Source organism: Teleopsis dalmanni, chromosome 2, assembly GCF_002237135.1.
Source record: "Teleopsis dalmanni isolate 2A chromosome 2, ASM223713v2, whole genome shotgun sequence".
Classification (NCBI taxonomy): Eukaryota; Metazoa; Arthropoda; class Insecta; order Diptera; family Diopsidae; genus Teleopsis; species Teleopsis dalmanni.
The window spans coordinates 101189936-101215433 of NC_051847.1; the positions used below are offsets into that span (position 1 = coordinate 101189936).

General features: G+C 35.6%; 3 protein-coding genes across 3 annotated transcripts; all 3 read right to left on the reverse strand.

The window, feature by feature from the left end:
- Positions 1–744: 744 nt before the first annotated feature.
- Positions 745–4229, reverse strand: LOC119675202. Its single transcript, XM_038086391.1, has 4 exons — positions 3889–4229; positions 2899–3429; positions 830–2812; positions 745–752 (listed from the first exon to the last, which is right to left on the reverse strand). Exons 1-4 carry the CDS (start codon positions 4052–4054, stop codon positions 745–747), a joined length of 2688 nt encoding a protein of 895 aa, XP_037942319.1. The 5' UTR covers positions 4055–4229.
- Positions 4230–17225: 12996 nt separating this feature from the next.
- On the reverse strand, positions 17226–18398 carry LOC119675203 (uncharacterized protein K02A2.6-like). Its single transcript, XM_038086392.1, has one exon. It carries the CDS (start codon positions 18396–18398, stop codon positions 17226–17228), a length of 1173 nt encoding a protein of 390 aa, XP_037942320.1.
- A 2995-nt stretch (positions 18399–21393) lies between these two features.
- LOC119675205 lies at positions 21394–25269 on the reverse strand. Its single transcript, XM_038086393.1, has 5 exons — positions 24985–25269; positions 22778–23444; positions 22455–22637; positions 21861–22398; positions 21394–21790 (listed from the first exon to the last, which is right to left on the reverse strand). The coding sequence occupies exons 1-5, from the start codon at positions 25267–25269 to the stop codon at positions 21394–21396; spliced, it is 2070 nt and encodes a 689-aa protein (XP_037942321.1).
- Positions 25270–25498: the final 229 nt, after the last annotated feature.

Consider the following 25498-nt stretch of genomic DNA (forward strand, 5'->3'; position numbering starts at 1 on the left):
CGATTGTTCAGTTATACCTTGTCAAATTAGAAGCTAAGAGGCAAGGTTAATTATCCAACTAGTCCAAAGTCGTATCCAATACACATTTGTGTCTATAGAAACTGCACTATTTATTCTATTACTACGTTATGTACCGTAAAATAACATAAATTTCAGCTTTTGTTTAATATCTAATACATTGACAACATAAAAAACTTACAGAGTCATAACAATCTTTAGTGAATAATGGCAAATTCGAAATCAAGAAAAACAGTTATAGTAAAAACATAGTAAAAACTATAGGTCTTGTATTTGAGTAATAAAAACCTTAATTATTTGTAAACTAGTGATATCAATATGGAAAACTTTGTTTAAATTGTTATGGTTTAACGACAATAAGATAAAACAAATAGATTTTAGAGATTTTGATAATTACTGAAGGTCAAATTTTTGTATTTGTTACAAGATTTCATCCAGCTGGAACTAGGAAACTAGGAATATTTTTGTAAAAAGAGTCTGACAGTAAATGGACGAAAAAATAAACTCGCTTTGGTACATCAAGAATTTATATACTTGTATAAATTTAGGGACGACATTATTTCAATGTAATTCATTCCACTTCAATGCCATTGAAATAAGATTATTATTTGCTACAGTGAATACTTCACTTGTGTTATTACAATAATGAATTAAAAATTGTTTACTCTTATCAAGCCTTTTGTAACTGAATAACCCATTACCTATAAGTTTATAACCTATTAATAATTACATGACTATATTTTATATAAAAAATATTTATAAATGAAAAACTTTCACTTCATTTTATAAAAGTAAAAATGTAAATAATTACCTTCGTCTGTTGATTTTACCGCAGAATACTGATTTGATCTTACATTTGTTAAAGGCATAAATCCTGGTAAAAATCCTGAAGATGAAGGCGCAGATAAAGAGCTATTGCAGGCACCAGCTAAAGATTGTGACGGAAATAATCCTGGTGTTGGTATTAAACCAGGTCTTGGAGGAAATGCATACAAAGGTAACATTGAAAGCATATTCGGATGCATATTAGAAAATGAAGTTGGAAAAGACGATGAAAACGCATTCGCAGCTATATTATTGGTTTGTGATTGATCCCTTTTTTTTGAAACTGGTGATTTTAACGGGGACATTAAAGAATTTGTAATTGTTTTCTGCATGTCAGTAGAATTTATTGGCAAAAATGGTGAAATTGATGGTGAACATTTTAGGATCGTATCCATACGTAATAATTTTTTGTTAATTGACTTTACTTCATCTTTAATGGTTGAGTCAAAGTTATGTTTAGATAACATTTCAACATTATCTGAGTTCATAAAATTTTCGGTTGGTTTTATTTTCTTACGCGATTTACGCTTTTTCATTTGGGATTCTAATAGTTCTTGTCCAAACATTTTTTGCTGAAATGATATTCCCATTGGAAAACCATTACAATTAGTTAAATTAAGCGGCTCTTGGTTCATAACATTGTTTGGTATGTTACTAGTTATGCCCTTCATTCCTTTAAGCATTTTTAAATTTTGATTGTTTGGAGCAATTAAACCATCAACTGAAATTAGTTTCGGTTGATTTTTACTACCTGGTTTACGACCACGCTTTTTTGGTTTATTTATTATATTTAATTTATTATCAGAATTATCAGATGTAATATTCAGTTGTGAATTATTAACATTTATATTTAGAGACGTGCTTTCAAGTTCAGATATATTTGGTGAGGCTGGCGTAATAGTTGTGCCCGTTGGCAAACTTATAATTGGGCTATCTTGCAAATTACAGTTTGTTGTAGCTAATGTTGAATTGTTTGCAGCAGTAGCCACATATTTTACGTTTTTTTGTTTTGAAATCTTTTTAAATATATTCAATTTAGAACGGCTAGGTTCAGTTGATAGTTTAATTCCGCTACATGAAAAATTTGGTTCCCTATTTTCAATTAATGTTAGATCTGCGGGTTCCTTCAAATCTTGCTGACCCATTTTAATTTCACGATTACAAATAAAATCATCCGTTATATTTGTTTGTACTTCATTGACAATAGATTCTATATTTGTTAAATTTTTGAAATTATTTTCTCTTGTTTCGCTTTTAATATTAGTGTTTAAAAGGTCTAATGACGCTTTATTTGTAAAAATATTATTTTCCGAACAATCATCTGCAACTGAATTAACATTCATTATGCTTTTTGTATGCATTTCTAAACGTATTTGTTGTTTAAGGTGTTTTTGCTTTGATTGTTTCTTTTTTAATTTATCAAAGTTTAAATCTTTAGAACCCGGTGTAAAAAGAGACATTATTGAAGTATTTATATCTTCTTTAGATTTTGTATTTCCACCAGAATTTTCAAACATTTTTTTATTCTTTTCAGTTTTTGTGTTGAGTTTTTGTAGCATTTTTAGACGTTTCTTTTGCAATTTCTCATTTTGGAGGTCAAAGTTATCAGCTTGTTTATTTAGAGGCCTTTTTTTATTTACTTTAGAATCTTTTGCATTATTTATATTTGAAAATTGGGGAATATGTGACGGTATGGTGGTAGAAGAATTTGGTTTTACAAGTGCTGGAAGTTTTTCATTCTTTGTTTCACTGGTGTTAGTTTTAATCTTTTTGGAAATACAGTTTGAATCCTTCGCAGATAAAATTGCGTTTGTACAATCACTTTCTGTGTTTACAGGATTCGAAAATTTTTCAAGAACATTAGATTTGGTTTCATCGCCATTTAATATATCAATACTGTTAGAAAAATATTCCACATCCGGAACTGGAGGTGTTGATTGTGGCGGAGCATCTAGACCTGCTAATTTTTCTAAAATAGTAAAGAACATACATTAAAGGATTTTAATTTAACTTATCTGTGTACAGTAATTTTACAACTACAAGTGTTTTACAAACCTATGACATCTGGAACAATTGCATCAGGAGTTCTGCCGTCTACTGCTGTCGATATAAGCCCGCCAGTTGTCATGGTTACACTATTAAGTTGTCTTGTTGGTCGTCCTTCGTTATCAATTAAATAGGAGGTGGGAGAAATTTTGAAAATATCATTTAATTTACAAGACTCTAGATGCGCATTTTTAACATCAACCAAATTGTTTAATATCTCTTCACTATTTGCCGAATTTTTTTCAAGTTCAGGATTTGATTTATGCCAATTTTTATCAATTTGGTATGATACATTTTGTTCTTCCGCAGACAATATTGGTGGTAAATATTTGTACATATGTGGCGGGCGAGTATGTGCTTCTTTATTTTTAGGATCCAAAAAATACAAAAATTTACTTTTCTGCAAAGGAAACTTAGGCAAATCTACAGCAAACGGCACAGGTTCCACATTATATAAGTAGGTGATCAACTCATCAATGTTAATATCTAGATTTTTACATGTCAGATATACATCATTCAAATTTGCTTCTGTTCGGTTATCTATACATAACAAAAACATTTATTGTTATTACATATTAAATTACTATATATACACAGATATTATATAACTCTCAAATCGGGAATTTGTAAGGTTTTATTTGATACGAGAATTTATTGAATAACATTATAAATGTATTTAAGACTAATTTTAAAATTATATTAAACATTTTTATCTTCTTATTTTATGTAAACAACTCAATTTGCTATTGCATTGTTATTATACCAAATTTTTTTTTATTTTTAATACATTATTTTGGCAACTAGTATAGTATTTGGATCCAAACAATATAAACAAAATACAATAAGCGCAATAATTTATATGCAAAATTTGTGCAACAACACAAGCTGATAAGTTGTTGTTTAATTGTATATTCTTAAACAAGCGCTTCGCGTAACATAGTGTGTTAAAATTTTGTACGTTTATTATTAAAATATCGTATAGCTAACGATGAGACTTACTGTGCTCAATTTGTCGTCTTAAATCTCGACAAAATTCATTTAAAAACTTATGCAGTATGTCTTGAAGGAGTTCTAAAGATATGGTTTGCGCAGAATTATACCCAATAGTTTGACATATTTGAGCTATTGAAATTCGCAAGTTGTCGCGGAGATATTCAAAACTCATTTCTTAAAACTACGTTGCAAACAATATCACAATTCAAAATAACACTGTATTTATTTTAATTAGCTATTTCCAAAGTTTGGAAGTAAACGTCACTTTCAAAGTTCCGTTTTAGTTACACGCGATTATTAACAAATGAAATGTTCTCCGAAAATAAAACAACTTTGTCATAAAAAATAATCTTTAATTTCACATACACCTAAACACTAAATCAATTTGTACAGGGACGGCAAAATGTCGATAATTTTCGATAAATTTCGATGAGTTAGTTTAAACACCTAATACATGCTTAATTAAAACTTTTATTTGATTTATTTTGGCTCAACCCACACGAGTGTAAAAATTGCTTCTGCAACTAAGATATCTACTTCATTTGTAATATTAGGCCTTTTCGGTGGCTCGCAAGTACGGCAAAAAATGCATGTTGGCCTATGTTGGCCACGCGAGTCATTGGCATCACTGTTGCAATCTGTCAAATGTTTTGTTTTGACAAACGGCAAATCTTGTATATGTGTATATAAATCAGTTATATTTTTAAAAAAATATTATAAAATTAAAATGAACACGGAATTAAAAGGAATGGTAAGAATATTGGAAATTTAAAAATAAAACACTAAGATAAGTAAATTTTTGTAGGTACTGTCGATGTTGGGAGAAGAAAGCAACGTTTTGCAGCGGCCGGGGGATGCAAGTTGTTTCACGGATTTTTTAAATGTTATAAATGCCGCAACAACGTCCTCTGAAGATTCTCTTCCTTTCGTGCCAAGTAGCACTCTAGAAAACACTTCGTTTCCTTTGTGGTCCATAGTTTGGGTGTATTTCTATAAAAATTTTTTTAGAAAAACTTCAAAAATTATGTTTGTTTATTAATTTTACGTATGTAAACTACAAATTAAATGAAATAAAATAAATGTTACTTGGTAATAACTAACATAATAAAAAATTCAATGTGCTTAATACTTACGATTTCTCCATTCTTATTATTTCTTCGTTATTTTTCAAGATTTTTCAAATTTTTGAATTCTGTTTGAATTTTTATTTCCTCAATTTTTGACATTTGATTGCACTATTCGTTGGAATTTTCAATGAAGGTTCACAATAGTTCGCTTATTGCGTTGGTAACATTTTTTTTTGTACTGGCCGATGTGGCTGGCCAGCATAACTATGCTGGCCGATGTAGAGAAAATAGTGTTGTTGTTTTGCGTACATTGCGGCCAGTATAGGCCTGCATAGGCCAACAACTTGCTGTTTTTTGCCGTACTTGCGAGCCACCGAATACGCCTATTGATAGGCATTTAATTCATTATATACCTATCATAATTAATATGATTTTTTTTTTAAAAATAATAATAATTAATATAAAAAATTTTGTATTGAAATATAATAAATCAACCATTTATAATAGCCATGATTTTTCTTTCTATGTTATAAAGAGCAACATTAAGTCTAGCTGAAACAGATTTACACCACTTTGAATATATGTTAAATGCTTATTTTTGACATATGTTTATTGTTATGTTGTGTAAAACATAACATATAAAAACTGTAAACACTAAATGAATAAATAAAAGAAAACAAAATTAGTAATAGAAGGGCAATCGTAAGCATTTTTATTCTTTTGTTTTCATATATTGCAATCCATTATTTCTGTTCATATGATTTTAACGGATGACTGGAATTTTGCAATATTTTCAGTGAACATTCACAATAGGAATAACTTCCACTTAGTGAGGAAGAGGCACGACACAAAATAAAAAACATCGCCAATAAATATAATTAAGTTTGGATTTGGATTAAGTGAAAAATCGCATATTTCTTCATATATTATTATTAAAAGAAGAGAAAAAGAAATAAGCGACTAGAAGCGGAACGCTATCACAATGGAAACATTTTAATAAGATGAATGAAATGCTAAGAAGACTGGAGCATTTCAATATTTAAAACGTTCAGGAGAGTGCTGGTAAGAAGTAAAAATACATTTTTAGTAACTATTTCGAATCTCAACAGTGCACATAGGAACATCGAATTCACACATGAACGAGAAATCAACGGCTGCCTACCATTCTTAGACCTACTTACACAACACAAAAACGGGATTTTCGAATTTAGCATCTATAGGAAACCAACAATTACAAAACGTGTCATAACCAACAATTCAAACCATTCTTTCCAACACAAAATGGCTGCCTTTTATCACATGATACATAGAATGCTCACATTACCCCTTACACAAGCAGCCATCAATGAAAAAACTATATATATTAAGGAAATAGCGGACATCAACGGATACCCTCAAAACACCATCGTTAGAATCATAAAATAAAAACGAAGGCAGCTACAGTCCAAGAACATGACTACGTTGACAGCAGAAAAACCAAAACAAAGAAGAGTCGCCGTAGTATACAACAAAACCGTCTCCAAAAGTCTAAAATCAAAGTTAAAAAGTTCAATGTCGACTTAGTTTACTCCAGTAGGCCACACCAACTCGAAAGCCTATTATCATCCGCAAAAGACTCAATTGGCCCATTCGAAAAATGCAGAGTATACATAAAAATGTGTCTCCTGCAACAAAATATACATCGGACAAACAAAAAGACCCTTATCAGTAAGACTTGAAGAACACCTAAAGGAAGCAAGAGAAGCACCGAAGAAAATAAACAGGCCACAACTTTACTCAACGGCGAAAAGGGAAACGTATCATCATGGCTTTTTAGATACATCCCAAAACACCAACAATCAGTCGACCTAACTACCTGAATGTAACAATAAAACAAAACCAATCCAAACCCCGCCACCATTTCTTGCCTGTTACCCGCAAGGACAGTAACCTTACCAAAATTAGTATTAAGAAATAACATGTAAATAGTATAAACAGTTTTTAAGATGGCTATTTATAAATAGTTTGTAAGATTGTATCCCTAAACATGTTTGCCGAAACACGTATAGGGATACACAACATAAAACTTTCGAAATAAAAGTTAATTTTGAGAAGTTTTGTCCCTGCAAATAAAAATTTATTGCCACGTCTCTGGACAGAGGCTGTTTAAGGTAGTTTATTAAACATAAACTACCTTAAACTTTTTATCAAAAAAGTGTTATTTGTGTTATTTACATTAATTTGTAAATTGAATGTTCGCGAAAAAATGATATTTGTGTTTGTGTGTGCTTAAACAAATGCTCGCTTGTTTTTTTTGGAAAACTGATCATGTGGCAATTATACGGATGCCTTAAAGGAACGTAAAACAGTCAACTCCGAATGGTATAAAACCATGTGTTTGCCGGAAGTCTTCAGTGAAATTCGGAAAACAAAAAAGCGCCGTCGGATCATTCTCCTTCAAGACAATTTGAGTGTTCACACATCTCGTTTAAAAACAGAGTACTCGTATTTGAACATCCAAAAAATTGAATTGATTTGTCATCCTGATGGCCGTCCGATCTTCCGATCGTTGTCCACGCAATTTATTTATGACGGTTAGGAACAAGAAGAAATTGCAAAAGTATATTAATTATAAATGTAATTCATACGAATTATACGAGTGACTTTTTGAATAAATCAAATTTTTTTCGGCAAATAAACGTTTTTTTTCTACATAATCACCTTTTAGCCCGATATATTTAGTCCAGCGTTTTTCTAATTTTCTTATTCCCTCAAAATAATAGGTTTTCTCAAAGCTCTCATATTACGCGTTTGTTTCGGTAATGATTTCTTCATTCGACTCAAATGTCTTACCGCCCAGCGATTTCTTTAGGTTTGAAAACAGAAAATAGTCGCAGTTGGCTGAATCTGGAGAATATGCTGGATGGGGTAGCAGTTCATATCCCACTTCGTGGATTTTGGCCAGTAATGCTGCACACGAAATTCACTTTTTCCCATTTTCGTAAAAATGCACGAGGTTGTCTGCTTTGAACGGCTATCAAACACCAACTAAACGACGTAGCTTCCTAAAATCAGAAAGTTGCCCACTGGTAGATTACAGCTGACGGTAACACTGTTGCATTTGGAGTTACTGCGCGGAAAATTCAAAAAGTCACTGACTTATCAAATCGCCCTCGTATGTGCTCTGAAAAAAGGTATATATGTGTGGCAACAGTACAAGAAGTATGTCAACCCAAAAATATCAAATTGTCACTCTTGATGAAAACAAGACACCTAGCAATGCTGTAAATATAAAACACATGTAATGGTTAATTGTTAAGGTTCGGTGAGAAAAGCAGTATTGTATTTTGTTAAGTAATTGCATATTAAGAATAAAAACAGTCAATAATAATGACCAAAGTGGTGACCCCGACGCGCAAAGTGAAAAACTTACAGAACTGATTTTTTAAAAGTGTAAAATAACATTAGTTTTAGAATCGCTAAACAGCATTCACTAAAACTATTAACGGGCTTATCCAACACGCACATCGTCATCACAAGTATCAGAACAAGAGAACTTGGAACAACAATATATAGTAAAAACTCTATACATAGAACTGCAGCGAAAAAAAAAATAGAAATGCAGAAGCCATGAAACATGTAAAATCTGTGAAGGGGAAAACTGAGTTCATTGAACGAAAAAACTCGGACAACTCGAACTTTTATTTTTAACGGTGACAAAAAAGAGGAGAATAAAAGCGGCAGTCTGGGAAACGAGAATTAATCTGGGAGATGTGACTTTGAACTACGATGTTAATACCTGTGTTTAAAAAAATATAAATATTTTCGTTCACCACAAAATGTTTTCTAATAAAAAAAAACTCCAGATTTCTTTTATGGAATATAACTAATATTGTGTTAAAGTGCTGAAGTGAAATTGTTGAATTAAAAATAATTAACAATAAAAATTAAACGAAGTAAAAAGAAAACTAAACTAAAGAATTGTTTTGTTTTTTTTTCCTTCTTCTTCTTGTTCTTGAGTTAGTGCTATTACGCACTTTTACTCTATAATGGCTGGGGAGCTTATCACTACTAGGCTTTAACTAGGGTAAGAAGTCATATCATTTATTTGTCTTTTAGATGATGACGGACCTTAAATCAACATATCTTCCTGAGAATCCAGAAGTGGACTTGAGAATTGTTAGAGCGGTTTTGAGCTATCTGTAATTGCTTTAAGGTAATATTTGAGGCTTTGCTATATGTAATACATCCGTACAGAAGTGCTGGTCTAATTATTTGCGTATAAAGTAACTTTCTGTTTTTAAAGTTGAAGTGATAATTACTAAATAGCGGCTTTAATAAATGTAGAATCTTATTTCAAATGTTTAAGCCAATTGAACCGTTTGTCAAAAGTGACCCCCAGATATTTTATGTTATCCTCTCACCGTATCTCCGTGTCACAAACGCTCATTCTTGGAGGATGCTGTCTTCTTTTTCGAGTTATAATATATTTGGTTTTGTCATCATAATTTTAATCTTCCATTTTTTGAAGTATTCCACCATAAGGTCTATATTTCCCTGGAATTATAGTCACTATCAGTATTGGGCTGAAATTGCAGCTCCAAACAATCTGCAAAGGCTTCAGCTTTGGCTATGTCTGAGAAAGCCATGCCGGTAGCTACATAAATAGGCAGCACTCAGAAGTTACTGGCCAATTGTTTATATTTGAAATATCAACCTGATTCTTAAATGAGCCCCAGTCAGTGGTTATGTACGTGAGATTCATGTTGTTTGCTGGACAATTTTCAAGAATAAAAAGAACTGGTTTGTGATCCGAGTCCAGTTCATCAAGAACCTCTATGAGCACATTCGATTCTAAGTTATTTGAAATTCCGAAGTCAATCACCCCAGCTGCTATGATATGCATTTAAGTCGCCCGCTAAGAAAGTTGGTGTGTCGTTGTTGAGGATATGCTCAAGTTCATTAGGGAGAATTTGCAAACTCGGTGGCCTGTATGCTGATACAAAATTTATATATCCAAGATGGCTTTCGAGCAGTACAGATGTTGTTTCAAGCGATTGTAGGTTGCAAATTGTAGCATGAATCTTAATGCTATATTTAATCATGATGGCTGTGCCACCAACTCTTCTTTTGTCTCTATTTGACCTGTAAACAACATAGTTGGGAATTTTAAAATGGACAGCAGGTTTCAGAAATGTTTCTTGGATCAACATGATGTCTATTTCAAAATCATGCAGGAATTGGATGACCTCATGTTTCTTGTTAATAATGGAATTAGCATACCACGTCACAATTTTAAGTCAATATGATGACAAACTCATTTAGAAGCTAGGGTTGGCACTAAACTTTGTAACAAGGACGCCATCATAGTTTTCATCATTGTATTAAGTTGTATCTGCATATTATTTAAAAGCTTCTCCATGTGGGAGGTTAGCAAGTGGGAATTGGACGAAACTTGCTGAGCTGTACTTCCCTTCTTCAAAGCATCGGCATAAGAAATTGATGGCTGCACTTTAGAACTGACTGTAGAAATTGGTGTGGAGACATTCGTTTTCTTCAGTATTTACGGAGCGCAAGGGCATCCATGTTCTTCTGGTCAGCTAGCAGTCTGATTTTAACTAGATTGCTGACAGCTTGTCTAGTTTTCAAAAAACGGCATTCAAATATACTAAATCCTTGGCCTGCAAGATCTTCTTTAATATCATCTATACTCTGTCCCTCTAAACCTCTAAACCTCTAATTATAATATTGAAGTGTTTTTCGTCAGGAAGAAAGTAGGTGTGAAATGGTTTACTGATCTTATTTAGATATCTTGTTATCTTGCGGTGGTCATCTATAGTGGCAGGAGTTATTTGTATGCCCAAACGGACCTTCTTAGCCTCGCTAAAATTAATGTTTCTAATTAATAATTGCTTGACTAAAGAGTTCCAGGTGTTGGTTCGACGGAGTACAATTGGTACAACTTTGCCTACTTTTTTATCTGAGGTTACAGGTTGTATAAGATTTCGATTCGTTATGTTGCCAGAAGCAATACCATTAGTCTGGATGTTTTCAAGTGTAAAGACCCGCTCAGGAGTTGGGAATTAAGAACTTGCTGTTGAAATTGACTTGACTGCTGCTGAATTTGGTGCTACTTTAGGAAGTCTTTTCTTTACAGCTGATTTCACCTATTTGGTCGATTTGACTTTTGGATTATCTTTCGGGAAATCAATTTCAGTATCCTTAATCTTAAAAGGGTCAGGTTCCGCAACAGAAATTTCTATCTTCATTTCTTCCTCAGCGGAGTCATGGGGGGAGCTGACTGGGAAAGGCGGTGAAACTTTCTTCCTTTTATTATTATTTAATTGATTACCAGTAGCTACTCGGTTTTTAAGCTTAAATTGTTTTTCCAATTCAGAATACCGCTCCTGGAGCATTTGAAATTGCTGCCTTAGTTTGATATAGTTGGCTTGTAGAATTTCATTGAAATTTCATTGAGTTCAAAGAGTTCTTTCACACTGATGTTGACCATTTCAGTTGTGATTTCACTATTAGAATGTAGAGGGATATCAGGGGGCTCTGATACATCTACTTTATTAACCTTTTCAGACATGGTGTCACTAGTGCTTCTCTAACTGTTGCTCCAATCAAGTAAGTATCCAACTGTTCCTCAGGCTCAAGTTCAGCAAACTATACCTCCCACTTGGTAGGGCCCTTAAAATCTTGACTTGTTCTTGAGTTCGTAGGGAGCTTGCAAACTTACTGGTCAAAAGTATTTTATATCTTTTCTGTGAATTAATAGTGCAGGAAATTTGAAACGTTCTGTCAAATAATTTAAATTTAATTTTAAATAAAATAATACCGTATTAGTATAAAATACTAATACCGTTTGTTTATTTAAATAGAAAAATATTATAAACTTGCCTAATTCAAGCAATCTCGGTTCAAAATGTTAAATGTGCATACCGTGTAATAAAACAAGAACATAAAAAACAACAGTGATAATTGCAATAGCAAATTTCTGAACTTGAATATTTCACACAATATCGGTTTTCAAGAAATGTTTAAACGTGCGTACCGTGCCGTCTACAAAGTTACGCGATAGGGTCGTTGTATTTGTCCTGCAGGTTGTTTTAATCACAACTACGCTCAAAACGAGGTCATACATCTTCAGAGTTTATGCCGTAGCAGCATTTGTCCCGTCGAGAATTACTACAGCATCATGTGCTTTCCTTGCAGCAGCAGAAGACTCCAGCAACACGTTTGTTGGCTACGAACGAAAACTCGTTTTGTTTTTTGTTATTTATATATTATATTATATATTATCTTATATTAAATATTATATTATATATATATTGTGTATTATTGCTGTATAATTAATTAAATTATATATATATTTTAATTTGGTTTTTGATTTAATTACATAACTTTAATAGACATTATTTAACTGAACAAAATATTTCATCACGACGCTATACAACTGACGTCATTCAACGTTCTTTCGTTCCTCTCGTTCACTCGCTTTTTTACATTCGTTGTCACACATATCTTACGGCAATTAACACCATGGCTTTAGAAGATCAGACGCATAGACTGATTTATAATGTCGTTGCCTATGGATGCTGGTTCTCGTTCTGCTAGAACTAAATCACCTTGCTCATATTTTGTTGGTTTCCTGTGCTTATCGTCGAAACGCTTTTTCGCGTATACCCGTTTACTATCGGTGTTATTAGCAGCAAGTAAAATTCGTCGGTGGAGTTCTTCTTGGGTGATGGGAATAGTATCGTCTTCATCTTGGAGAATTTGGATCAGCTTGTTACCTAATATGTCGCGTGGCTTGAATCCAAAAAGCAATTCGTTTGGAGATTTTCCCGTCGTTTGACTAATCAGTGAGTTCAATGTCCATTGAATGCTTCGTAGTTGCTCGTCCCAGGTTCGGTCATCTTGTGTTAATGGTTGCAGGATGGATAAAACGGTGTGATTAAATCGTTCGACTTGTCCATTGGCTCGTGGCGTACGGACTGCGTTGCGTATGTGTTTGATTTATTGATCGTTACAGTATCTTTCAAATTCTTTTGACGTAAAGGCGGTACCACGATCACTTATTATATTTTCAGGGGTTCCAACGTAACTGGTAACTTCATTCAGAATGGCGATGACTTGTTTAGTGTTCGTACTTTTCACTGGTCTGACAATGACAAATTTTGTGAAACTGTCCACAATAACCAGGATATACTCGTTTAACTTTCGGCTTCGGGGAAAGGGTCCCAGGTGGTCAATGTGTATTGTTTTGAATGGAATAAGCTCCATTTTTTCGCAATGTAACTCACCTTCCTTTTTACCTCCTCGACGCTTAGTGAACGTGCAATCAATGCACGCTTTCACAAAAGATTTGACAAAGTTTCGCATTCGAGCGAACCACATAGACCGTAGTAAGTATTCAATCGTTCGGTCAACGCTTAAGTGTCCTGTTTTAACATGCGCATCATGTGTCACCTTCCATCGCAAAGCCTTTGGTATTACGAAGAGCTGTTGGTTTTTACACCGTTTGTACAGTCGTCCGTTAATTATTTTATAGTCGTTAATAATGTCTGAATCTTTCTCCTCAATTTTGATTACGACTTGTTGAAGTTTGCTATCTTGTAGTTGCATACTGTAAAGGCAATCTGCCTCGGTTATTTCCGCCTTCCAGACTCGCAAGGTCGCTTCCTCAAGGTCGCAACCGTCTTCGTTAGGCATACGATTTAGTGCGTCGACGTGCGCCATTCGTTGCTCGCTTCGATGTTCGATGATGAGGTCATAGTCTTGGATACGAAGCCACCATCTGGCTATACGAGGTATCATTTCTCGCTTTTGCATGGCCAATTTTACAGCATTGCAATCGGTAATGACCGTAAACGACTTTCCATAGATGTGATATTTAAAGCGGTCCACGGATTCGACAACTGCAAGCGATTCTAATTCGTAACTGTGATATTTCCTTTCCAGCGGTGTGGTAGATCGACTAAAGTACGCCACCGGCTGCCAATCTCCGTTGTCATTTTGGAGTAAAACACCTGCGAGTCCGATGGCACTCGCGTCTGTATGCACTTGATGGTTAGCTTTCACTGGGTAGCCCGTTAATACTGGTACGGTTGTTAGTGCTTCATTTAGACTCACAAAGGCGTTTGTTTGTTGATCTGTCCATTTAAAGACGGCGTTTTTCTTAAGTAATTGTCGCAACGGTTCGGATATAATTGCGTAGCCTGGTATAAACTTACGGAAATATCCCGTTAACCCTAAATAGCGCCGCACCTCTGTTTGCGTTGTAGGCATGTTGAAATTTCGGATGGCTTCGGTCTTGATTTCACCCGGCGTTATCCCGTTGGGACCCAACTGATGTCCCAAGAATTGGATAGTATCTTTCAGAAATTCGCATTTTTTTAAATTCAATGTTAAATTAAATTCTTTTATTACACCTAAAATTCGTTGAAACTTTCTGAGAAGTTCTTCTTCATCGTTGCCACCGACAAGCATATCGTCCATGTAGTGTATCATATCGCTGGGTTCCAAGCGCGTCTTAATTTTCGCCATCAATTGTAGAAACAGGACTGGTGCGTTCTTCAGCCCGAACGGCATTCGTTTAGACTCATACAGACCATCAGGAACCACAACTGCAGTATATTTACGACTGTTACGTTCTATAGGAATTTGATAATAACCACAGTTAAGATCTAACGATATGTAGATTCGAAACTTCGTTGCTTCTTGTAAACTTTCTTCGATATTGGGCATTGGGTAGCATTCTTTTCGAGTGAATTGATTAATCTGACGGTAGTCCACGCAAAGTCGATATTCGCCATTCTTTTTCTTCACAAGCAACATTGGACTCGATAACTTGATTCAGACAGAGCTATAATATCATTGTCGAGCAACTCTTGAATTTTCTTCGCAACGATTTCTTTTTTCGGTTCCGGAACTCTATACGGGACTTGTGCGATCACCTCGTTGGTCATTAACTCAATTTTTATTTCGACTACACTAGTTTTGCCGATTCCATCCATACCTGTAGCGAAACATTCTCGGAATTCATTCATCACCGCTAACAGCTTTCCCTTAGAATCTGAATTTGCAGTATCCATACACACGTCATCTTCCGTTATTGGACTAAGTTTATTAATTTTACGCGTCGTTTTTACTTTGTCTTCGAATTTGAACTGTCCGTTGTCATATACGGCGCGTATATTTTCGCAATTAAACATTTCGTCCCCGAGCAATAGATCGTAATTCAATACACAATCTTTGAAGACGTGCAACATCAACGGTTTTTCAACCTCATCGATTTTCAAATCCGTCTCGATTTGTAACTCGGATCGTTCGATACCACCACCGAATCCACCGATTGTAAATAGGTTTTTGCTGCGCGTACCACCAATATCATTGGCAAATGTTTCCCGGACCATATTACATTCGCTTCCAGTATCAATAAATGCAATGGCTTGCTTGCCACCAATCGTTATTTTCTTAAGAAATTTATTGTCGATAATACTTGTTTTTCGCACAAAAGCTGATGGTTTTCCGCAATTTTGCTGTTCATTTTTTGGGGTGCACCTTATTACAATCTATACAACGGGGACGTTTTGGGGGTCTTGCACAATTTACTGACAAGTGCCCTGACTCACCACAATTGTAACACATAACATTCTTTGCCTTACTGAACGATTGTATTCTTTGTTCGCTTTCATCCGCATTATGAAAAGGCTTTTCGTTTATCTTTATACAATTTTGTAAGAAGTTCTCGCATGCTTCACGCATTTCTTTAACGGATACGAATTTTTGCGGAGCAATCGCCATTTGTAGTTTTCGATGTTTTAATCCTTCTCTGGCGTATTTCGTGATAGATTATCACATCGTCCTAGCGCAGAGACACGAAAAATGAACTCAGTTATTGTTTCGTTTTGCCTTCGAGCAACGCGCGACATATTGTAATGTATATCCGCTTCATAGTATTCGCAACCGAACTCGGTAACAAGCTCATTTGAGAACTCCTTCCAGGTGGCATGCATTCTTGGTGATGCGTCCACCCACATGCGCGCTACACCCTTCAAACGGCTATACACTGCAAGAAGCACACTTTTTTCGGGCCAAGCATATACAGACATAACAGCTTCAACACGTTCGACAAATTGCGTAGCCGTAATGAAATCTTCATTCGTTGGGTCGAATTCGGTCAAGACTTCTGCGATTTCTTGTATAAAATGCGCGTTACGGTCCTTACTAGGCATTTCTGAAGTACTGTTTTGATTGTTTCTAACGTTATTCTGGTTAATGACTACTTGTTGAACCATTTGCCGCAGTTCGCTAATTTGTTTTCTCATTTCTTCGTTTTCACCTCGCAATTCCTTCAACTGCTCCTTCGTAAGTGATTCAATTGTCACCATCGTTACGTATATATCTGCGTTCGTTTCTATTTTGCTGCGCCAAATATTCAAACTTATGTTTTAATTACTCCCCTTTGAGGGCATTTATACTATCCCACTTCTGAACTTTTAATTTGGTTTTTGATTTAATTACATAACTTTAATTGACTTTATTTAACTGAACAAAATATTTCATCACGACGCTATACAATTGCCGCCATTCAACGTTCTTTCGTTCCTCTCCTTCACTCGCTTTTTTTACATTCGTTGTCACAAATATCTTAGGTGACCACATGTTGTTCAAATTTTAAGGTGCCCAGTTGTGCGTTTCTGTTGTAGGTTAACATACATATATGAATTATATTATATGAATTGTGTTTTATTATATACATGTTCATTTTGCACAATCTCTTTTGCTAGTTTTTTTTGTACTGAACCCTGGTATACCCTGAGTATACCCCGGCCTTGTAAAAGGCCGGAAAGGTCGTTACAAACTATAGATCTTGAGTTGTTATTACCGCGTTGGATTGCTTTTGCAGTTGATATAACGTCATCAATGGTTCCTACTGTGAATCTTTTTGGCCTGAAACTATATTATTCACTGCTGAGTCCACCAGATGTTTCTACTGATTAGTTTAATCTACGCTTGATTATTTTATCATAGAGCTTTCCTGCAGTATCTAGTAACTACAATGGTCTACGTGCTGCTGGATCAAATTTTGGTCCAATCTTGGTGTAAAGACACAAATTTTACTATAAATTTAATTCCACAAATCAAATCTGAAGTAAATACCACCGACACGATTGACAGTTTATATTTAACTAAATTTTGTTTACATTTCATTACTTAAGACTGCTTAAACTAATGCAAAACATACTAGATTATAACGCTTTCTCCGCCCTTAATTTTTGACAAGGTTTAAGCTTTCCTGAAATCGTCGGATTCAAACCGATTTACATCCTTCCGAATACGACCACTTTTTCGAAGTTGAACTACTTCGGTAGAACGTTCTTCACTAGGCATTAATGTTGATTGGCTAGATGAAGGCGGTGTGGCATTGCTGAAATTTGGAGCGAATTCAAAAATTGGTTGAGAAGAGAGGTCAGAGCTACTTCTAGTATTAAGCTGATTAACGTGACGTTTGATGTAACCAAAAGATGTGTTTACTCGGTAAACCATTTTACCAAGTTGTTTCACAATAACTACTTTTATCCATTTTTCCCCTTTTGCGTAGTTTCGAGCGAAGACGGGTTGCTTTAGACTGAATTTCATTTTCCGTTTCGAAGCTTCAAGGTGCTTCCTAGGCGATTCAAACAGTTGACTCAACAGGGTACGAACAGGCCTTCCATGTAAAAGTTCTGCAGGTGATTTGCCCTCAGAATTCGGCATTGCACGATAGGTTGCAAGGTATTTTGATACAGCGAATTTGAGAGACAATCCATCGTCAATGTTTTTCTTAACAGCAGTTTTAAAAGATCTGACGAATCGTTCGGCTAACCCGTTTGAGGCTGGATGAAACGGCGCTGTTGTTATATCTTTGATGCCAAATTTTGAGCAAAAATGTTTGAATGCTTCAGCTGTAAATTGCGGACCATTGTTACTAACGATGGTTTCTGGTATACCTTCCAGAGAAAATATAGAAGACAATTTTGATATGGTGTCAACCGTTGTTGTTGTAGATAGTTGTACGACGAACGGAAATTGCGAGAAAGCGTCGACACAAATTAGCCACATTGAATTACAGAATGGACCACCAAAGTCGATATGTACTCTCTCCCAAGGTCGATCAGCTTCAGGCCAGCTTACGTATTCACGTGCGTAAACAGGATTTGCAATTTTGCACATATCACAATTTTCAGTTAATTGTGCGATGTCTTTGTCAATATTAATCCACCAGACATGTTGTCCAGCTAGCTGTTTCATTCTCGATACTCCCCAATGTCCATCATGAAGAAGTTTAAGAACTTTCTGCTTAAGGGAGGCTGGAATGACAACCCGGTTGTACTCCGTCTGGAAGCAAAGCAAATTGTTGTTTAGTATTAAAGCAAAGCGATGATTGAAAAATGATTGAAGATCAGCATCTTGAGGCATTAGCTTTTCAGGCCAACCGTTTGTAACGAGAAAATAAACTCGGCGAAGAATTGGGTCATTTTTGGCATGTTGATGTTGAAACAGGATTCTTCATGATCAAAAGTTTTATCTTCACCAACAGGTAAACGAGATAAAGCATTGGAATTTCCATGCTCAGTAGTTTTACGATAACGAACATCATACTGATAAGCCATTAGTATAATAGTCCATCGCTGTAAACGATGTGACGTCATCGACGGCAACTGATAAGTTGGATTAAAAATGCTAACAAGAGGTTTGTGGTCAGTAACCAAGGTGAATTTTCTTCCGTATAAATATTGATGGAAACGCTTGACTCCAAAAACCATAGCTAGCCCTTCCTTCTCTTTCTGACTATATCGTCGCTGATGAATGTCGAGAGTTTTAGATGCAAAAGCATTAGGCCTTTCTGTACCGTCAACGTACCTATGCGAGAGCACGACCCCTATGCCATAGGAGCAGACATCTGTAGCTAGAATCAACGGTAAGTGTTCCTGATAATGTGCTAATTGCGCTGCATTGAGAATATGCGTTTTAAGAGCTATAAATGCTTGTTGTTGTGCTGTACCCCATTTGAATTTTATATTTTTTCGGCGCAGCATGTTGATTGGCGCGGATAATTGCGAAAAATTAGGTATAAAATTATGGTAGTAGTTTACCTTACCCATGAATGCTTCTGCTTGCTTTAGATCTTTAGGCGGCTGCAGGTTTTTGACTGCTTTTAGTCCTGACTCATCTGGCAATATACCTTTTGCACTAATTTGACGCCCGAGATATTCGATTTTATCTCGCAGAAAGAAACATTTTTCTTGCTTGCACCTGATACCATTTTGTTGCAAAATACGAAGTACTTGTTCTAGGCGGCTGATGTGTTGTTGAAATGTAGGTGCGGAGATGATAATGTCATCGAGATAATTTCCGCAACCTTCTACGCCTTGAAGTAACTGCTCAAGATATCTTTGGAATATAGCTGGAGTGCTTGCAATTCCAAACGGTAAACGTTGGTATTGGAATAACCCAAGTGGAGTGTTGACAACCATTATTGTTTTTGCTTCATCGTCGAGTTCCATTTGTAAATACGCATCCTTAAGGTCGATTTTTGTAAAATGTTGACCGCAATGAATTTTATGGAAAAGACTTTCGCGTATGGGCAAAGGATATTGTTCAATGTCAATTTGCGCATTGACTGCTTGTTTAAAATCCCCACAAATTCTTATGGAACCATCAGCTTTTGGCGCTAGTACAATAGGCGAAGCCCATTGGGAAAACTTCACAGGTTTCCAAATACCCGCATTTGTCAATCGATCGACTTCTTTCTTGAAAAGTGACATTTGCGAAAATGGAATTTGTCGGCTTTTGTAAAATTTCGGATGTGCATTTGGCTTTAAAAAAATACTGACCTTAAAGTTTTTTATTGTGCCAAGAGCTGGTTCAAAAATATCACCATATTTCTTACACAGCTCGCTAATTCTGTGTGATTCACTTTCAGTAATGTTACAAATTTGCTGAATCTCAAACCCGAATTCTTTAAATAAATCGAAACCGAATAAATTGTTACAGTTTTCGACATCCACGACAACGATTACCACTTCCCTTTCTTTTCCGCCACATTTGATATCTACGCAAAGTTCACCAAGCACTGGAATTTCATTTTTGCCAAAACCAAATAAGGTTTTTGTACAATTTCGCAACTTTGGGCAATTTAGAATTTTGAATGTTCGCTTATTTATTAGAGAAACTGTTGCACCAGAATCCATTTGGAAAGACACAATTTTATTACAAATTTCCAAGTCAATGTAATTCTTATTGCTTTCAGTTTTTACAATACCTGTTAAACTGTTAATTGTTTCAACAGTACCAATGTTGTGACTTTTACGACGGTAATCTTTCTTCTTGTTTTCATCACCTAAATTACGTTTGTTGTTCTTGTTTTGTTTTGACATGCACACTGGCGCAATATGTCCAATTTTGCTACATCTATTGCATACAGCATTTCTAAATTTACAGTTTTCTCTTGCATGAGAGTTTCCACAGCCAGAACATGATTTGAATTTTACTTTATTATTGTTATTGTTGAAAACACCCGGTTTTCTTATAATTGTACCAACTGAATTAACAGGCATTGAGTTTTCGATCGTTTGTTCTTTAATTGTTGCCACCGTTTTAGTGGTTGTTTCGTACAATTCTGCAATCTGCAAAACATCAGCAAGTGTCGGCTGGGGCTTTTGGAACGCAGCCGTGCGCACTGCATCGTGCGGTGTACGTATAATAATTTGGTCACGAATCATATCATCCACGAAATTGTGCAAACAATTCTGGGCTGAGCACGAAAAGTTACACTCTCTTGCCAATCCGCGGAGATCTGCTACCCACTCTCTGTATGATTGATGTGGCTTCATTTCCCTTTTGAAAAAATCGTAACGTGCAGCGACCACATGTCGTTTCGACTAGAAATGATCCGTTCGTTTTTCCGTTAAATTTTCGAAAGATTGTTCTTGTACTTTCGTGTTACCGAAAAGATTTTTTAGCAGCTCAAAATTTTCTGTGCCAATCCAAGACAAGAAAAATGATTTTTGTTTTTCACTGCACTGAACTGAATATGCTAAAAAATGTTGGTTAAGTTGTTCTAAGTACGATTCCCAGGTTTGCTGTTCTTTCGAAAATTTGTGAAATACTGGAACAATGTTGTGATTTCTTTCAGATACACCGGCAGTACCTTGTTTTTGGAACATTGAGTCCATCCACTCAAGTTGTTGTTTCAGTAAATTTTTTAAGAACTCTTGTTGTTCTTTAAGCAATTGCTTATAAATTTCACTTTCGCCCGGCATGATTGTATTTAAAATTGAACGGTACGAAAGCGAAAGCGATTGAATAATTGCAAATTTTTATCCTCGTCGCCAACTGAAGTAAATACAAAAGCAAGTATATAAAGTTGCAATCACAACAGACAGCTAATGACTTCGCTATTTGACTATATCTATATCTGATGAATGTCGAGAGTTTTAGATGCAAAAGCATTAGGCCTTTCTGTACCGTCAACGTACCTATGCGAGAGCACGACCCCTATGCCATAGGAGCAGACATCTGTAGCTAGAATCAACGGTAAGTGTTCCTGATAATGTGCTAATTGCGCTGCATTGAGAATATGCGTTTTAAGAGCTATAAATGCTTGTTGTTGTGCTGTACCCCATTTGAATTTTACATTTTTTCGGCGCAGCATGTTGATTGGCGCGGATAATTGCGAAAAATTAGGTATAAAATTATGGTAGTAGTTTACCTTACCCATGAATGCTTCTGCTTGCTTTAGATCTTTAGGCGACTGCAGGTTTTTTACTGCTTTTAGTCCTGACTCATCTGGCAATATACCTTTTGCACTAATTTGACGCCCGAGATATTCGATTTTATCTCGCAGAAAGAAACATTTTTCTTGCTTGCACCTGATACCATTTTGTTGCAAAATACGAAGTATTTGTTCTAGGCGGCTGATGTGTTGTTGAAATGTAGGTGCGGAGATCGAGATAATTTCCGCAACCTTCTACGCCTTGAAGTAACTGCTCAAGATATCTTTGGAATATAGCTGGTGCGCTTGCAATCCCAAACGGTAAACGTTGGTATTGGAATAACCCAAGCGGAGTGTTGACAACCATCATTGTTTTTGCTTCATCGTCGAGTTCCATTTGTAAATACGCGTCCTTAAGGTCGATTTTTGTAAAATGTTGACCGCAATGAATTTTATGGAAAAGATTTTCTCGTATGGGCAAAGGATATTGTTCAATGTCAATTTGCGCATTGACTGCTTGTCTAAAATCCCCATAAATTCTTATGGAACCATCACCTTTTGGCACTAGTACAATAGGGGAAGCCCATTGGGAAAACTTCACAGTTTCCAAATACCCGCATTTGTCAATCGATCGACTTCTTTCTTGAAAAGTGACATTTGCGAAAATGAAATTTGTCGGCTTTTGTAAAATTTCGGATGTACCTTAAAGTTTTTTATTGTGCCAAGAGCTGGTTCAGAAATATCACTATATTTTTTACACAGCTCGCTAATTCTGTGTGATTCACTTTCAGTAATATTACAAATTTGCTGAATCTCAAACGCGAATTCTTTGAATAAATCGCAACCGAATAAATTGTTACAGTTTTCGACATCCACGACAACGATTACCACTTCGTTTTCTTTTTCGCCACATTTGATATCTACGCAAAGTTCAGCGAGCACTGGAATTTTATTTTTGCCAAAACCGAATAAGGTTTTTGTACAATTTCACAACTTTGGGCAATTTAGTTTTTTGAATGTTCGCTTATTTATTAGAGAAACTGTTGCACCAGAATCCATTTGAAAAGACAAGTTTTATTACAAATTTCCAAGTCAATGTAATTCTTATTGCCTTCAGTTTTTACAATACCTGTCAAACTGTTAATTGTTTCAACAGTACCAATGTTGTGACTTTTACGACGGTAATCTTTCTTCTTGTTTTCATCACCTGAATTACGTTTGTTGTTCTTGTTTTGTTTTGACATGCACACTGGCGCAATATGTCCAATTTTGCTACATCTATTGCATACAGCATTTCTAAATTTACAGTTTTCTCTTGCATGAGAGTTTCCACAGCCAGAACATGATTTGAATTTTACTTTATTATTGTTATTGTTGAAAACACCCGGTTTTCTTATAATTGTACCAACTGAATTAACAGGCATTGAGTTTTCGATCGTTTGTTCTTTAATTGTTGCCACCGTTTTAGTGGTTGTTTCGTACAATTCTGCAATCTGCAAAACATCAGCAAGTGTCGGCTGGGGCTTTTGGAACGCAGCCGTGCGCCCAGCATCGTGCGGTGTACGTATAATAATTTGGTCACGAATCATATCATCCACGAAATTGTGCAAACAATTCTGGGCTGAGCACGAAAAGTTACACTCTCTTGCCAATCCGCGGAGATCTGCTACCCACTCTCTGTATGATTGATGTGGCTTCATTTCCCTTTTGAAAAAATCGTAACGTGCAGCGACCACATGTCGTTTCGACTAGAAATGATCCGTTCGTTTTTCCGTTAAATTTTCGAAAGATTGTTCTTGTACTTTCGTGTTACCGAAAAGATTTTTTAGCAGCTCAAAATTTTCTGTGCCAATCCAAGACAAGAAAAATGATTTTTGTTTTTCACTGCACTGAACTGAATATGCTAAAAAATGTTGGTTAAGTTGTTCTAAGTACGATTCCCAGGTTTGCTGTTCTTTCGAAAATTTGTGAAATACTGGAACAATGTTGTGATTTCTTTCAGATACACCGGCAGTACCTTGTTTTTGGAACATTGAGTCCATCCACTCAAGTTGTTGTTTCAGTAAATTTTTTAAGAACTCTTGTTGTTCTTTAAGCAATTGCTTATAAATTTCACTTTCGCCCGGCATGATTGTATTTAAAATTGAACGGTACGAAAGCGAAAGCGATTGAATAATTGCAAATTTTTATCCTCGTCGCCAACTGAAGTAAATACAAAAGCAAGTATATAAAGTTGCAATCACAACAGACAGCTAATGACTTCGCTATTTGTCACCCCCAATATCTGAAAATGTATCTGAAGAAACCTATATATGCGTGCAATAAAACCACATCACCAACTCTATGCATACCGCTGCAAAAGAGGTGATCGGCTGTCACCGTAGATAAAAACACAACTGGTACGACCTGCAGTCAGAGCGACGCGCGCTGCTAAAGAACGATATCGACAAAAGAGAAAGGAAGAGAAACATCAAGTGAAAGAAGAAACAAGCAGAAAGATCTGTGTACGAAGAGCTTGAAAAGACAAGAATATGGATTGAAAATTCTATTAATAAAATCAAAAGCCTAACAAATTATTATAAACCCAAGTTATTTCCTGCAAAGATGAAAGGCATGCTTAACATTTGGAGGGATCACTTCTCGAACTTACTAAATGGCGGTAGTAGTTATGTGACTGAAAGCGAAGATGATCCCGAATTTGCAATTGTTGATCATAATGAAGTTAAAACAGCTATAATGCGGCTCAAAAACAATAAAGCTGCAGGCGTCAATGGTTTACCGACTGAGTTGTTTAAAGCTAGTAGTGAAGAGCTATTGAAATGCATGCTACAGCTAATTAGCAACATATGGTCGGAATAATGCGTGTCCGGTGACGTTCACATCTTCGGTGAAAGGATCACACTAACTAGTGTTTTATTGCACACTGATATACTTCACGTTATTTTGTCGTCTTCTAATTTTTCATTTTCATTCTTTTTTTACTGCTGGCTTATAATCAGAAATTCAATTTTCCGCTCTATAATTATTTGAGTTAAGAGCACATCAGCTACTTTACCTCTGTGCATAAATGAACTCAGTTATTGTTTCGTTTTGCCTTCGAGCAACGCGCGACATATTGTAATGTATATCCGCTTCATAGTATTCGCAACCGAACTCGGTAACAAGCTCATTTGAGAACTCCTTCCAGGTGGCATGCATTCTTGGTGATGCGTCCACCCACATGCGCGCTACACCCTTCAAACGGCTATACACTGCAAGAAGCACACTTTTTTCGGGCCAAGCATATACAGACATAACAGCTTCAACACGTTCGACAAATTGCGTAGCCGTAATGAAATCTTCATTCGTTGGGTCGAATTCGGTCAAGACTTCTGCGATTTCTTGTATAAAATGCGCGTTACGGTCCTTACTAGGCATTTCTGAAGTACTGTTTTGATTGTTTCTAACGTTATTCTGGTTAATGACTACTTGTTGAACCATTTGCCGCAGTTCGCTAATTTGTTTTCTCATTTCTTCGTTTTCACCTCGCAATTCCTTCAACTGCTCCTTCGTAAGTGATTCAATTGTCACCATCGTTACGTATATATCTGCGTTCGTTTCTATTTTGCTGCGCCAAATATTCAAACTTATGTTTTAATTACTCCCCTTTGAGGGCATTTATACTATCCCACTTCTGAACTTTTAATTTGGTTTTTGATTTAATTACATAACTTTAATAGACTTTATTTAACTGAACAAAATATTTCATCACGACGCTATACAATTGCCGCCATTCAACGTTCTTTCGTTCCTCTCCTTCACT

What these genes read in the sequence shown, in the direction of transcription:
- LOC119675203 (XM_038086392.1), bottom strand. Translation starts at nt 18,398, where the DNA reads ATGCCTCAAGATGCTGATCTTCAATCATTTTTCAATCATCGCTTTGCT.
- LOC119675205 (XM_038086393.1), bottom strand. Translation starts at nt 25,269, where the DNA reads ATGGTGACAATTGAATCACTTACGAAGGAGCAGTTGAAGGAATTGCGA. An exon ending in GTGTTGAAGCTGTTATGTCT is followed by an intron (nt 23,445 to 24,984) that starts GTATATGCTTGG and finishes GATCATTTCTAG; the next exon opens with TCGAAACGACATGTGGTCGC. An exon ending in TCGTATTTTGCAACAAAATG is followed by an intron (nt 21,791 to 21,860) that starts GTATCAGGTGCA and finishes GCGTCAAATTAG; the next exon opens with TGCAAAAGGTATATTGCCAG.
- LOC119675202 (XM_038086391.1), bottom strand. Translation starts at nt 4,054, where the DNA reads ATGAGTTTTGAATATCTCCGCGACAACTTGCGAATTTCAATAGCTCAA. An exon ending in AAGACGACAAATTGAGCACA is followed by an intron (nt 3,430 to 3,888) that starts GTAAGTCTCATC and finishes TGTTATGTATAG; the next exon opens with ATAACCGAACAGAAGCAAAT. An exon ending in AATTGTTCCAGATGTCATAG is followed by an intron (nt 2,813 to 2,898) that starts GTTTGTAAAACA and finishes TTACTATTTTAG; the next exon opens with AAAAATTAGCAGGTCTAGAT.